The sequence below is a fragment of the Diplotaxodon limnothrissa genome, linkage group LG15, assembly GCF_057381915.1.
Source record: "Diplotaxodon limnothrissa isolate DT_005_m linkage group LG15, D_limnothrissa_male_GT1.1, whole genome shotgun sequence".
In the NCBI taxonomy this organism is placed as follows: Eukaryota; Metazoa; Chordata; class Actinopteri; order Cichliformes; family Cichlidae; genus Diplotaxodon; species Diplotaxodon limnothrissa.
In genome coordinates, this window is record NC_140610.1 from 22,542,995 (window position 1) to 22,555,355 (window position 12,361).

General features: G+C 38.8%; 1 protein-coding gene across 1 annotated transcript; it reads left to right on the forward strand.

Moving 5' to 3' along the window:
* Nucleotides 1-1,037: 1,037 nt before the first annotated feature.
* Nucleotides 1,038-2,856, forward strand: LOC146617513 (ubiquitin carboxyl-terminal hydrolase 37-like). The gene is made up of 9 exons (XM_085373472.1): nt 1,038-1,141; nt 1,234-1,357; nt 1,439-1,590; nt 1,696-1,795; nt 1,920-1,996; nt 2,169-2,277; nt 2,374-2,431; nt 2,608-2,765; nt 2,845-2,856. Exons 1-9 carry the CDS (start codon nt 1,038-1,040, stop codon nt 2,854-2,856), a joined length of 894 nt encoding a protein of 297 aa, XP_085229598.1.
* Nucleotides 2,857-12,361: the final 9,505 nt, after the last annotated feature.

Below are 12,361 nucleotides of genomic sequence, written 5' to 3' on the forward strand. Positions count from 1 at the left end.
GGACTTCATGCAGGAGAGACGGCCTCAGAGATGGACCAATCAGAGAGCTCCTTACATCCCACAGTGTGGCAAATTTCGAATAGCTGCAGTATTTTTTAAAATGAAGTTGTTAATCCAACAGCTAATCCAAAGGTTAATCCCTGAGCGAACAGGAATCAAAAATGGATTTTGAAATCCAATTTATTAAATTGGAATTCAAAAATGAATTTACAAATGGAGAATTTATTCTACAATTCAATATTTAAGCACAGAATTCTTTATTTCGATGTGCGCGTGGCTCTTGTGGTCCTCCATAGTTTTTAGCTTAGCTTCATCAGCTCCAAAAAGATATTATGTCATGGTTTGCTAAGAGGATTCGTGTACAGGACACACTGAAAGCAGGTTAACAATGTTTAACTAACAAAGTCAATATCAATTGAAAACAGCTGAAATAAACCAAAAAATTTTCTTTGAAGCAAAACTCAGAGAACTGTTAGTCAAAAGCAGGTAAGTAGCTGAGGTTTCTTTGATAATTTCACTTTAAGCTATATAAAGTTTCTATGAACTTGGCTTTAATATCATCGATTTCCTCGGATACAGTACTGTACGAATGCTTTGAGCCAACCTGACTTTCTTTGTATTTTTTCTCCAATAGGCACACCTCATTGTAGGCTTTGTTGAGGTCCTTGTACTTGGCTTCTTTCATCAAAATTAGTTTTTGTTTACTAAGCCCTGTAACACCAGCATGAATTATTCAAACATAAAAAAGGCACTCAATTCCATACTTACCCTTATTCACAACAACTTGGCATAGAACTGACTGAAATTGTGTCTCTAGGGACTTTGTCTGTCTGTCTGTCTTTGCCCATCAGAGACCCATCATTTGTCATTTCTTTTCTTGTCATTTCTGCAGGGAAGGGGTGGTGCAGCAGGTTTGAGGGGCAATGCCAGTAAGGCTGGGAAACGAGCTGCAGCCTCATCCAACCTCTTTTTTTTTTCCAGGTGCCCAGCCACCCTTCAGTTTCATCATATCATCCCAAACAATAGCTGTAGCTGTCATGAACTCCTGCCTGCAGAGCCTCCTCAACAATGAGGAGTTCATTAGAGACGTCAGCCGTCAGGAGACTTTGTGGAGAGCAGTCTCAGAAGCTCGGCTCTTAAGGTGCGCTACATCAACCTTCTACTTTCTTCAAAAACCTGAAGAACAAAGATATCTAACACCAGAAATGTCTGTTTACCCTTTCCTTGTTACAGAAGGCTCATGGACATCAGGAACTGTCATGAATCAAGAGATTATGACCTTAAAAAACGCCGCCTAATATCTTTTAAGAAGGCATTCAGCAAACAGGTTCCTGAATACAAAGGCAGTGCGCAGAAAGTTATTTGGACATTTTGTTTTTTGCTTTACCTTCTAATGTTTATGTTTATGTTCTAAATCTCCTCTGTGTTTTTCTTTCAGGACGCTCATGAATTCCTAACCTTGTTCCTCAATGAGGTGAAAAGCCTCTCACCTCACCTGAAGAGGGAAGCAGCTCTCCTGGGCCAAAGTTATACCTGCCCAGTAGAAGACCATCATGTTTTCAAAATGGAAAACATGAGGACATGCAAGAGGTAAGCCAGTCTTTCAGAAACACAGGGCTGATTGCAACATTTTCATATACCTCTTTTCCACCTACCTGATCGTTACTTTAACTACGTTACTCCTTAAATGTGTAGCTGCGGTCACCAGTCATCACGCCAGGAGGAATTCACAAGCTTGTCTCTTGACCTGGTTCCAGAGGGGTCTGTTGAGGACATGTTAGGGACATACTTGAAGGTAAGATCACAAATTCGAGATGTAGTATCACTGATCTTAACACACCTTTTTTGTTTGTGTTTGTGTGCATATGTTGTGATTTTTTTTCTACCATAAAGCCTGTTTTCTCTGTGCTGTTGTTTAGGAACAAAAAATCGAATTTACCTGTGACTGTGGAGGGACGACCTCGGAAGTGAAGCCATCTTTTGATACACTGCCAACGTGAGTAAGGTCACATCAGAATTGATCGACTGACCTGATTTCCAAACTGTGGCGAACTAAACATCAGAGTTTTTAAGACAACACTTGAGCAGTCATTTTGCCCCATCTTCGGTTTGTGTTTGACACTCATTCTTCTTATTTTGTACCTTGGGTTTTTTTTCTTTTCTGCCAGAGTCCTCATCTTTCACCTGAAGAGGTTTGGCTTTACAAAAACCCACAAGCTTCAGAAGGTGAATGACCCCGTCAGGCTGCAGAGGGACTTGGTGGTGTCATCCAAACAGGTAAAAACAGACTGCAGAACATCTCAGAGAATCAGCTTAATTATCGCACTGATGTGAGACTTTATGAAACTGATCTTTGGATTTGTTCCTTCTCAGGGTGATGGCCGTTATGGACTCATAAGCATCATTAGTCACTATGGAGGCACAGAATCAGGTAAAACAACTGACTTGTTACAAACAGAAAATGATTGAACAGAACTTGCTACTTTTGAGTGAAGGACTCACACACAAAAGCTTTTGATGTTTTAAGAAGCACTAAGTCCAAACCACTGTTTGCTTGAATCAGTTGACTTTTAGAAGTTGGATTCATTTGTCTTAATGTGATTTCAGGACACTACATCTGTAATTCTGTGCATCCTGAGGAGAGTCCACAGTCTACATCAGATCCTTGGCTCACCTATAATGATGCACAGGTGCTCCACACAACTGGATCGGCAGTTTTTGAGGAACAGCAGCAGTCTGCCTACATCCTGTTTTACAAGAGAAACGTAAGAAGACACAGCAGCTGAGAGAATTTTGAAATGTCCTATTACCTTGTTAATCATTTTTCTCTTCATTCTAAAACAGGATGTGGAATGAAGTTAGAGCCATCATCATGCTGAGAAGGAACAACCGTCATCTCAGACCGCTGGTAAGTATTGCCCTTAGGAGGAAGGGTCCTCCCAGAGAGCCTGGTTCCTCCCAAGATTTCTTCCTCCAGGAGGGAGTTTTTTCTTGCCACCGTCGCCCCACATTCACCGGTCTCATCAGCAGAGACATTGTTCACCTTCTAAGACCTGGACTTTTTAATGGCATGCATTTTTAATTTCTCTGTGCCATTTTGGGTTGATTGGGACCTGATGAATGTAAAAACAAAGAATTACCTGATTTTTTTTTCACCTGATTTTTATTTCGGTGAAAAATGAGATCCACATATGAGGACATATGGCAGCATGATGTCCTCATACATGAATATCAGGCCTTTGTATAGCAACATTTTATATTTTGGTCTAGACAACCCAAAATGTAATGTCCACATATATGGACTCCAGGTCCTAGGAGGTTAAAACAAAGTCTACTAGTGGTGCACCACTACTAGAGATAGTCAGGATCGGTGTTTGGCTTGCTCTCTGGGAACAACAAAAAAATAAACAAATAAATTAATAATAAAATAAAATAAAGATATTATTTATTTATTTATAATTAAAATTAACATAACAACAAAAACAAAAATAACTAATAAAAACTAAGTAACTAAGTATTCAACTGTGTTTTGTGAAATTTGTAATGAGTCTCAGTTAAGTTGATGTCACAGAAGTTTCTGAATCAACCATTTAGATTGTTCAACAAACAGATTTACTCAGGTAAAGATGGTAAGCTGGAGCACTGGTACCCTTCTAGTTCAGTTTAAGTTTTTAGACAAATATTCCCTCATTCAGTTGCAGTTTCTGCTTACATTATACATTATTTAGCTGCAAATGTTTAGCTGCAAGTAGCAAAGTCCAAAAGTGACAACATTTCCACTGCACTCTCTCCAGAAATGGCATATAGAACTTTTGACCAAATTAGACATTTATCCTTGAAAAATCCATGAAAATCTTTAATTGTACCTTTTATCACATTTTAACAAGTTACTGTCTCCTGCTGCATGTTTCCTGTTTTGGCTGAACTTCATCAGCTCAAAAAACACACCGTGCTGTGGTTTACTGAAAGAACTCATGTACAGGACACACTGAAAGCAGGTTTACAACGTTTAATTAACAAAGTCAAGATCAGTTAACAACAACTGAACGAAAGATTTACTTTTTCTCATCGGTAAAATGGTCAGATGAGGTCCATGCCAATGTGCTCAAGTGGTACCTCCATTAAGGGCAGTAAGGGCATAAAGGCACTTTTGGAATGGCCAGCTGGTTCACCAGCTGACACCACTGGACGCACACCATCAGCTCACATCCAAACAGATTCCTGGCCAGTAAAATCGGTCAATTTTTGGGTCCAGAGTCTTATCTTATTCCAGGTGACCAGCCATCGAGTTGTAACGAGTCACCTAAAAAAATCATTTCTCAGTGGCTCTTCTGCGACCATTGTGTTCTTCCATTGTACAAGTGTCACGACACGCTCAACATGGTCTGTCGTTACAAAATGTGGAAATGTCAGGGCGCACTATTTGACTATCAGCTCTCATCATTTGATCAAAGGGCGAATTGCATAGTGCCATTATCTTCTGTGTAGCGAATTGCCGGAACCGGCAAGCTGAACGCGGCCCAAACGCCACATGTCCCTATTGGCTGTGTGTGCAGCCCTGCATACTGCCCTATTGAGCTACTAAACTCCAACCAATCAGTTTTGAGATTTAAGGGGTATGCTAGCCGTCAGCTAACCGCAGCCGTTACTCTATGCATTTCCCCCCAATCTTTCATTTCCACCAGTACTATGGGGTATTTGTGAATATCCATGACTGACATGGTCGCCAGCTGGTCTTTGGCCAGGGTGATGGCAGTTTCGAGGTTCACCGGCTAGTGATAGCAGACTCACTTCACTGTCCTGGCCGGTAGCCCCCCCCCCCACAAATTTCTCTAGCACTACCATTTTCAGCAATCCAGCCTTTCAAAGTGTGGGGCCAGGCTGCAGCCACCTGGTTTAGGCAGAGGACTGGTCTTCCAGCCCCATTTGCCCCATGAAAGTTGCTGTGATGGTCTTCTGGAGAGACTGATGGCAGCCACTTGCAACAACCGGAGGGCACGTTCCTTCCCTGGCCACCAACACACCTTCGCCAAGCATTGGAAAACTTCCAGGAAAAGCTTGCTGTTGATTTAAGTCAAAATATATTTGCTGATGTTGAGTGTGTGGATATTCAGAAGGACACCCATTCCATAATACATCATTTCCATAAGTGTAAAATCACCAATTATGTTGTCATTAATGTCCAAAAACAACTTGGAGTTTATCACAGATGCGCTTACTTAGAGAAACAATGTGAAGTCTGCTGGACACTGCTCAGAAACCTGATTGTTACAAAATGTTCCCTGGAATGGGAAGCTTTAAATATTACCCTCCTTCTTTGCCTAAAACAAAAGGCCCAGATGATGAAAATGTGTGATTTCTGCTACTTTTGTCAAATGTTGAAACTGAAAAGTAATGTGCTTTGAGATGATGCCATTGATGAAAATGAGATTTGGTTTAAATGAACTGAAATCAGTAGTGTGATCTCCAGTCTTGATATAAGGAATGAGAGAACTGACAGCTGTTATTTTAATCTGCCTGTTTAAGTTGTTTTAACTCATTTAAATCATAAAGTAATGTGGTAACATCTGGACTGACGAGTTTACTGTCAGCATTTTAATCGCTAGTTTAAAGGCTGTAGGCTGCAGCCATTGCTCTAACACTGTATAAATGTAACAGGCCTCAGTGCTGGTTCTAATAGTCTGAGCTGCTTCCAGCTTTATTTGTGAAGAGCACAGCAGCTTACAAAATCACGTAGCTAGCTCGTACAGCTGCCACGTAAAAAAATTCATAAGCTAAGATGACCTTAAAATAACGGGGCTACGTGCGGTGATGTTAGCGTTAGCCATGTTAGCACGTTACCTTCAACAGGTGGTCAGACTGCATAAACAGGCACTCAGTCAGAGGCACTCAGTCAGAGGTTGACCTTCTCATGACACAAGTCATGAGAAGGTCAACTTGATGCCTTCAACCTTGCATGAAATCCCTGCAATTTCCCTGCAAAGTCTTTGATGAGAATCGTTACTGTTTGCTCTGATTTTTTTCTGGCCTGGTTCACTGGTCAGGTCACACAGTAAGAGCCAGTTTTATCATTTCTATTTATGGTAATGCCTCCAACTAGCACAGCTATAGTCTTTAAATGAAACATGTTATTCTATTAGTGTTGCTGTATCCATGTGATTTATGTGAATAAGTTCAAAACTTTACATATACTGAAATTGATTAACTCATTTCATGATCTGTGACTGAGTTGTAAAATATGGCAGATGATTTAGTCCTCTATTGTCTTTATTTAGACTTATCTATCTTTGATGTGTGAAAAATATTCCAAGCTTGTAAGGATGACTGCACAATCTTTATCTTACAATGTTACCAAATATTTTCCAAAATCAGTTTTAAAGACAAAGTGCGGTAGCATAAGACATGGGTGGTCTTTGCTAATATTTAATGAACTATTTAGTGTAAAAAAAATAGCAGAATTTATTTGCCTCTCTGTATAACATGCTTCAACGCTTTTACTTGTTTAGATCTATTGGATGATATATTGATTTTACTGCTTTCCAGAGTTACCACTGAAAAGTTGTCGGGTTTATGGAGATTGATCTGAAAAGAACAAAAACATGTTGAGTGGCAGCTGACTGTGGTTAATTGTTGATGTCAGAAGACTTACAGTAATCAGATTCTATCATTTCAAATAAAATTCCTAATATGGATAACACTGGAGGGTAATAATGCTGTTTCTATCACTCAACAATTCATTATGTACCATTCTAAATACCAGCCTATTATCTAGTGTCCATTCTCTCCTTACTGTAGTAGTTGTTGGAGAGACAGTCCAATATGTTGGCTGGTGGTTTTTGCATTTGATAGTGTCAACTTAAGTACACCATTACTGTTTCCATAGGAATTAACATTTTGAAGCCTAAATCATGAAATAATTGCCAGAAAAACCTTTAAAAAAAAAAAAGTCTTTATTTAACCTTCTTTTCTTTATTGTTTTTGTAATTATTTAGAAAATAAATTACATTCCAATTTCCATATATGACATTTAATTTGTGTCATATCTGCCTATTTGCTTGTTTTTTTAAATTTGTTTATTTAGGTTTATTTAGGTTTTTCAGGGGGGGAAATTCACATTGATGATGTTGAAGTCCCAAAAACTGGCAAAAAACTGTATGTATCAAATGTTGTACACTAGGCGTTAAAGGGTTAAAAGGGCACAGGACTTACTGGAGTACTTCTGCTGCTCATTCCTGTGCAATATCCCATCTGACCTCCCGTCATATTTCTTTTCAAGATTTTCTTATTTAATCACTAGTGTACATATATTAATATTTATAGATACATATATATTTAGTCATCTTTTCTCTTTTACCATGTCTCTCTAATATTTTGCTCCTTACTATTTTTCTATTTTCTTTATTATTTTATTTTATTTTATTATATTTTCTTCTACTGTACCATGCTGCTGAGTGACTGCTGCTCGTCAAACACATTTCATTGCAATGTTGACCCTGTGCTAACTTGCATATGACAAATAAAATCTGAAAGCTGAAACTGAAAACTGAAAACTGGAGTACTATGAAAACGTCCTTTTTCAAATGACTGCATAGTTAAATAATGCTGCTGTTTCAGTTAGGTTGCTAAAGGCTGTGAAGTAGACATCAGAATGTTGTTAGCCGTGTTTTAAAATACGCTCTTTTCTAAGCTAACTTCATGTTCAGCTGAAATCTTCTTGGTTTCCAACAGTGTTTGGGCGTTTCAGCAGTGTGTGTGTGTGTGGGAATTTCAGTAGTGTGTATTAGAAAGTTTCAGTAATGTTTGTTTGAGTTTCAGTGGTGTGTTTGTGAAAGTTTCAGCAATATTTGTCAGATAGTTTCACAAGTGCAAGCACTTCCGTAATAATGTCCCTAGCACCGCCTCACACTCTAGCGGTATTTCCTCTTTATTCATCTAAAGCGGAACTCTGAACAAGTGCAACAGCTACTGGGAGAGAAGTGGTGCAGCAAAGAGGCGCTGAGAGGAGGAAAAGGAAAGCATCAGGCACAAACAGACAGTGAGGGAGAGAAAGCGAGGAAGGAAAGGTCTGTGTGTGTTTGTGTGTGCTGGTGTGCGTGTGTGTGTGTGTGTGTGTGTGAGGACACTTACATTTAACATAGTTTCATGCTTATAGGAAGTGAAATTCTCTGTAAACCACAGAGATGACTGTGTAAAGAAAACCCGGACCAGCCTATTGGGCACCAACAACCATGCCACATTCAAAGTCGCCTTTCTCCACCATCCTGATTAGCTTAGGTCATCTTCACCATGTCGACCTGACTAAATGCACTGACTTGTTGTAATGTGATTGGTTGTTAATAATAGTATATTTAATAGTGCTTCTTTTGTGGCAATCATATCAAGAAATAACGTTTCCAAATCTCAGTAACTGTCTGCTGATTTGCTTTGCTACATCAGACTAATGCAGGTAATACATCTCTAAGATATTTTTTAGTATTCTTGGCCAGGAAAAGCTTATACAAAGCAACTGTGGCTATGAGGAATCTGCGATGCATATCAGCACACATTGCGTTTTGTTATTGTATTAAATTTTGTTATATTATTCTGATTAAAGGTTCCTTTTGGTTTATCCTTTCTCAGGGACATGGAAAAGCAAAAAGGTAAGAAAAAAGGTTAATATTATTAAGGAGAACAAGCTGCACTTGGCAATTACGATAGAGAACATTTCTAACTGCTTTTTTTTTAATCTTATGATTAACTGAGTGTGCAGATAATTGTGATTGGAGTTTCCCCCTTATTTCAATAACTTTGAGCTACACAGGTCACACTGATGATGTAGAACTTTTAAAAACTCACATTTATAATATGGTACACTTGGTGTCACAGGATAAAAAGGAAGTAACTATAGAGGCCAAACCCTGGCTTCTGGTGAACTGGATATGTGATCACTTGTAGTATAGAGATTGCTGACAGTCTCTGTGAAATCCATTGCTCAAGCTCCATTCAGGGTGCTCTAGTGACCAGTCAGTGACCCCACTGGCAACTAGAAGGTACTGGGGTGTGCGTGTCACTGACTGGTCTCTAGGCCAAAAGTCTAATGTAATTAACACATCTAATAAGCTAAACACAAAATATATAATGTATAATATCGCTCATTGTGTGTAAGATGTGTGGCTTCACACTTGTCTTCTTCTCCTTTTTAATTTATCTTTAGTGTTGTGGAAAAGATTCTTTGTCATCTCGGCTAGAAAAACAAGTGAAGCTCATCATTCTTTTATTAAAAGGCTTAAAAGTATCGATCAAATGGAAGTGACCTCCGCAGAAAAATCTGACTACCTTCTGATTTTCTGTCCTGTTAATTCACAAGTTGGAGCAGACATTGCAGAGGCCCTGGACAAGATTCCCCGTAAGAAGTCCTTATTCACTAGTTTTTCAACTGCCATCAGAATTCTAGAGAACCTATTCAAAATAATTATATGAAGGTTTTGAAAAATATCATAGCAAAAAATAGAGCATTCTATCTGCATGTGACAGGTATAACATTAGGTGCCCACTTCCTTTGTATTCACATTTGTCAAAAGACATGCACTGTTTTTTTGTAATTAGAAAGCGAATGAATGGACAGTCTTCATGTATTAAATCAAACTTGCTCACTTTTCCATAAAATCTTAAGATCATGATCAGAGTAACTATAAAAAACAACAACATAGGAAAACTATTCCTGCAGTATGTATCAGTTAATGTGAGCAGACTAATGTCACTAATGTACTGTGGTTCATTCAGTCAATGCTGCTGGTATATGTGAAAAAACCTGTGATGAACATTCATGTAGTTCTTCTTTCTTCTTCATTTAACGTGCAGGCCAAGACCAAAAAAATCTTGTTTCTGAATCATTTGATCCTGTTGTCTCTCTGCCTACAGGTGGTAAACCTGTAATTCTGGTGGTGATGCATCACACCTCCAATCTTGAGCATGTTGTAGCTGAAAGCTGGAGACAGGTGAAGAACGAGAATGTCCACCTCACTGTGGATTGTCTGGTTTATAAGGGAAAACTGCTTGATTGCAGCTTCAATGATATCATGTGGTGTAACATTGGGAAGTTTTTCAGAGTTTCCATTCACCAGGTAATTTCTATACATACAGTCATGCTTGGTACTATTAATAACAAGCAAACAAACAACCCCACCCTCAATGTAAACCCAAACATGATTATAACTCTTTGTTTTATTCTTTAGCTCATTCAGACTTCTAAGTGGCGAAAATGCAGTTGTAAGTATAACTGTAATGCTTTTGTATATTTCATCAAAGATTGCTTTTGTCGCTTTCCACATAATAAAGTTGTACGGACATTGGCATTAATATTCAGTAACTAATTTCAAACTTATAAATGTTTAACTTATAAATAACAAGCTCTTTTCTCCCCGTAGGTTACACTGACCCTCTGATACTGGGTGTAGGTTTTATAATGTGTATTATGATAGTGGCAACTGTGACTATGGAAGTAGTGCGAAGGATGATTTAGATGTTACTGAGCTGAATGTTTTTTTTTTTATTATCTGGATCATAAAAAAAGGAAAATGATATAATGATAAGAGATCTGCAACCTTATGCACAGGGCTACATGTTCATTGAAAAAATGTGTTGTGAGTTTGACAGTGAGATCTGAGATGCTAAAATGTTCTAAAAGAATAACTTGCTGCTCTTGTCCAATACTTGTGTGAAAGAAATCCTCTCTGAAGAGATGGTCGTGTAAAGTTTGTATCCAATGTTTCAGCCAAAGGTGCTATGAGATTAAAGTTTTTTAAAGTTCAACATGTGGCTATATTTCCGGTTCACAGTCTCTTTTTGCTTCTTCTTAAGCAAAGCATTTCCCCTGTGTATGGCTGTATGATATAATGTTCTGGTTAAGATTTAGGTTTTAGTTGAACAGATTAGTAAGTTTTAAATAACAGCTCAGAAAGTAAGGATGCTGTTTTGTGCAATTTTATTAATTATATTTAAATTATCTGTGATGAATACAAATCAATTGTATATAGTATTTTATTTTATTGTGTACAGTATCTTATTCTTATTCTTATCATCTTATCTTATTTCAGTGTTTTGTTTTGTTTTCAAATTTTTGCTATGTAACTTTACACTGTCCACTTTCTGCTGTAACAAATCAAATTGCCCACGTGTTGGACTAATAAAGGTTATCTTATCTATATTATCATATCTTATGATGCATAGTCATCAGATTTAAACACAACTGGACCAGCATGTTTTACAGTTTTCCCTGCCACAACAATCAAAACACCAAAGGAGGGGATCTATTTTTGATAGCATATTTTTGAAGCATGAATTTCCTCTTTCCAAACACTTGGAAAATAATGGCAAGGGACAATAAAACAGTTTATATTGCTTTTCCTTTAAATTCTCACCTGACCCATTTCTTTATTCCACAGTTTTACACTCTGTTAACCCACTTCCCCTACTGCTGTGTTCTGATCTTATTTTTTTCAAACACTGAAAGAGTTAATGTTCCTGTTTGGGCAGTTACTTTAAAATCGAAAATGAAAGTGCTTCACAAACAGGGAAGGACGTCACTCCCTTTTCAGTGTTCGAAGGATATACCAGAGACTGTATACTCAAGCTATTGTGTAAGTGAATTTCTCAAAATCTTTCCATGTGAAGCTGTGAACTTCACAGCTCTAGCAGGCCCAGACATATACATATTCTCTAGGCCAATGTTAGCCTAGCTTTTTAAAAAGTGAACAGAAAGTGAAACTGCTGACCATGATTATTCATTGTTGTTTTGACTAAAAGCTCCTTTCTCTTCTCCCTCCTCAGAGACATGGTACAAAGACATGGTGAGAAAATATGGTGCTTTTGAATTTTTAAGTTTTATCTGTTCCTGAAGGCTCTGGACGTTGTAGGGCTGTCCTGGTTGACACGCCTCTGCAATGTTGCGTGGAGATCAGGGGCAGTACCTGTGGACTGGCAGACCGGGGTGGTGGTCCCCATCTTTAAGAAGGGGGACCGGAGGGTGTGTTCCAACTACAGGGGGATCACACTCCTCAGCCTCCCTGGGAAAGTCTATGCCAGGGTGCTGGAAAGGAGAGTTCGTCCGCTAGTCGAACCTCGGATACAGGAGGAACAATGCGGTTTTCGTCCTGGTCGCAGAACACTGGACCAGCTCTTTATCCTCTCGAGGATACTTGAGGGTGCATGGGAGTTTGCCCAACCAGTCTACATGTGTTTTGTGGACTTGGAGAAGGCATTCGACCGTGTCCCTCGGGGTGTCCTGTGGGAGGTGTTGCGGGAGTATGGGGTGTCTGGCCCATTGCTACGGGCCATTCGATCCCTATACAACCGTTGCAAGAGCTTGCTTCGCATTGCCGGC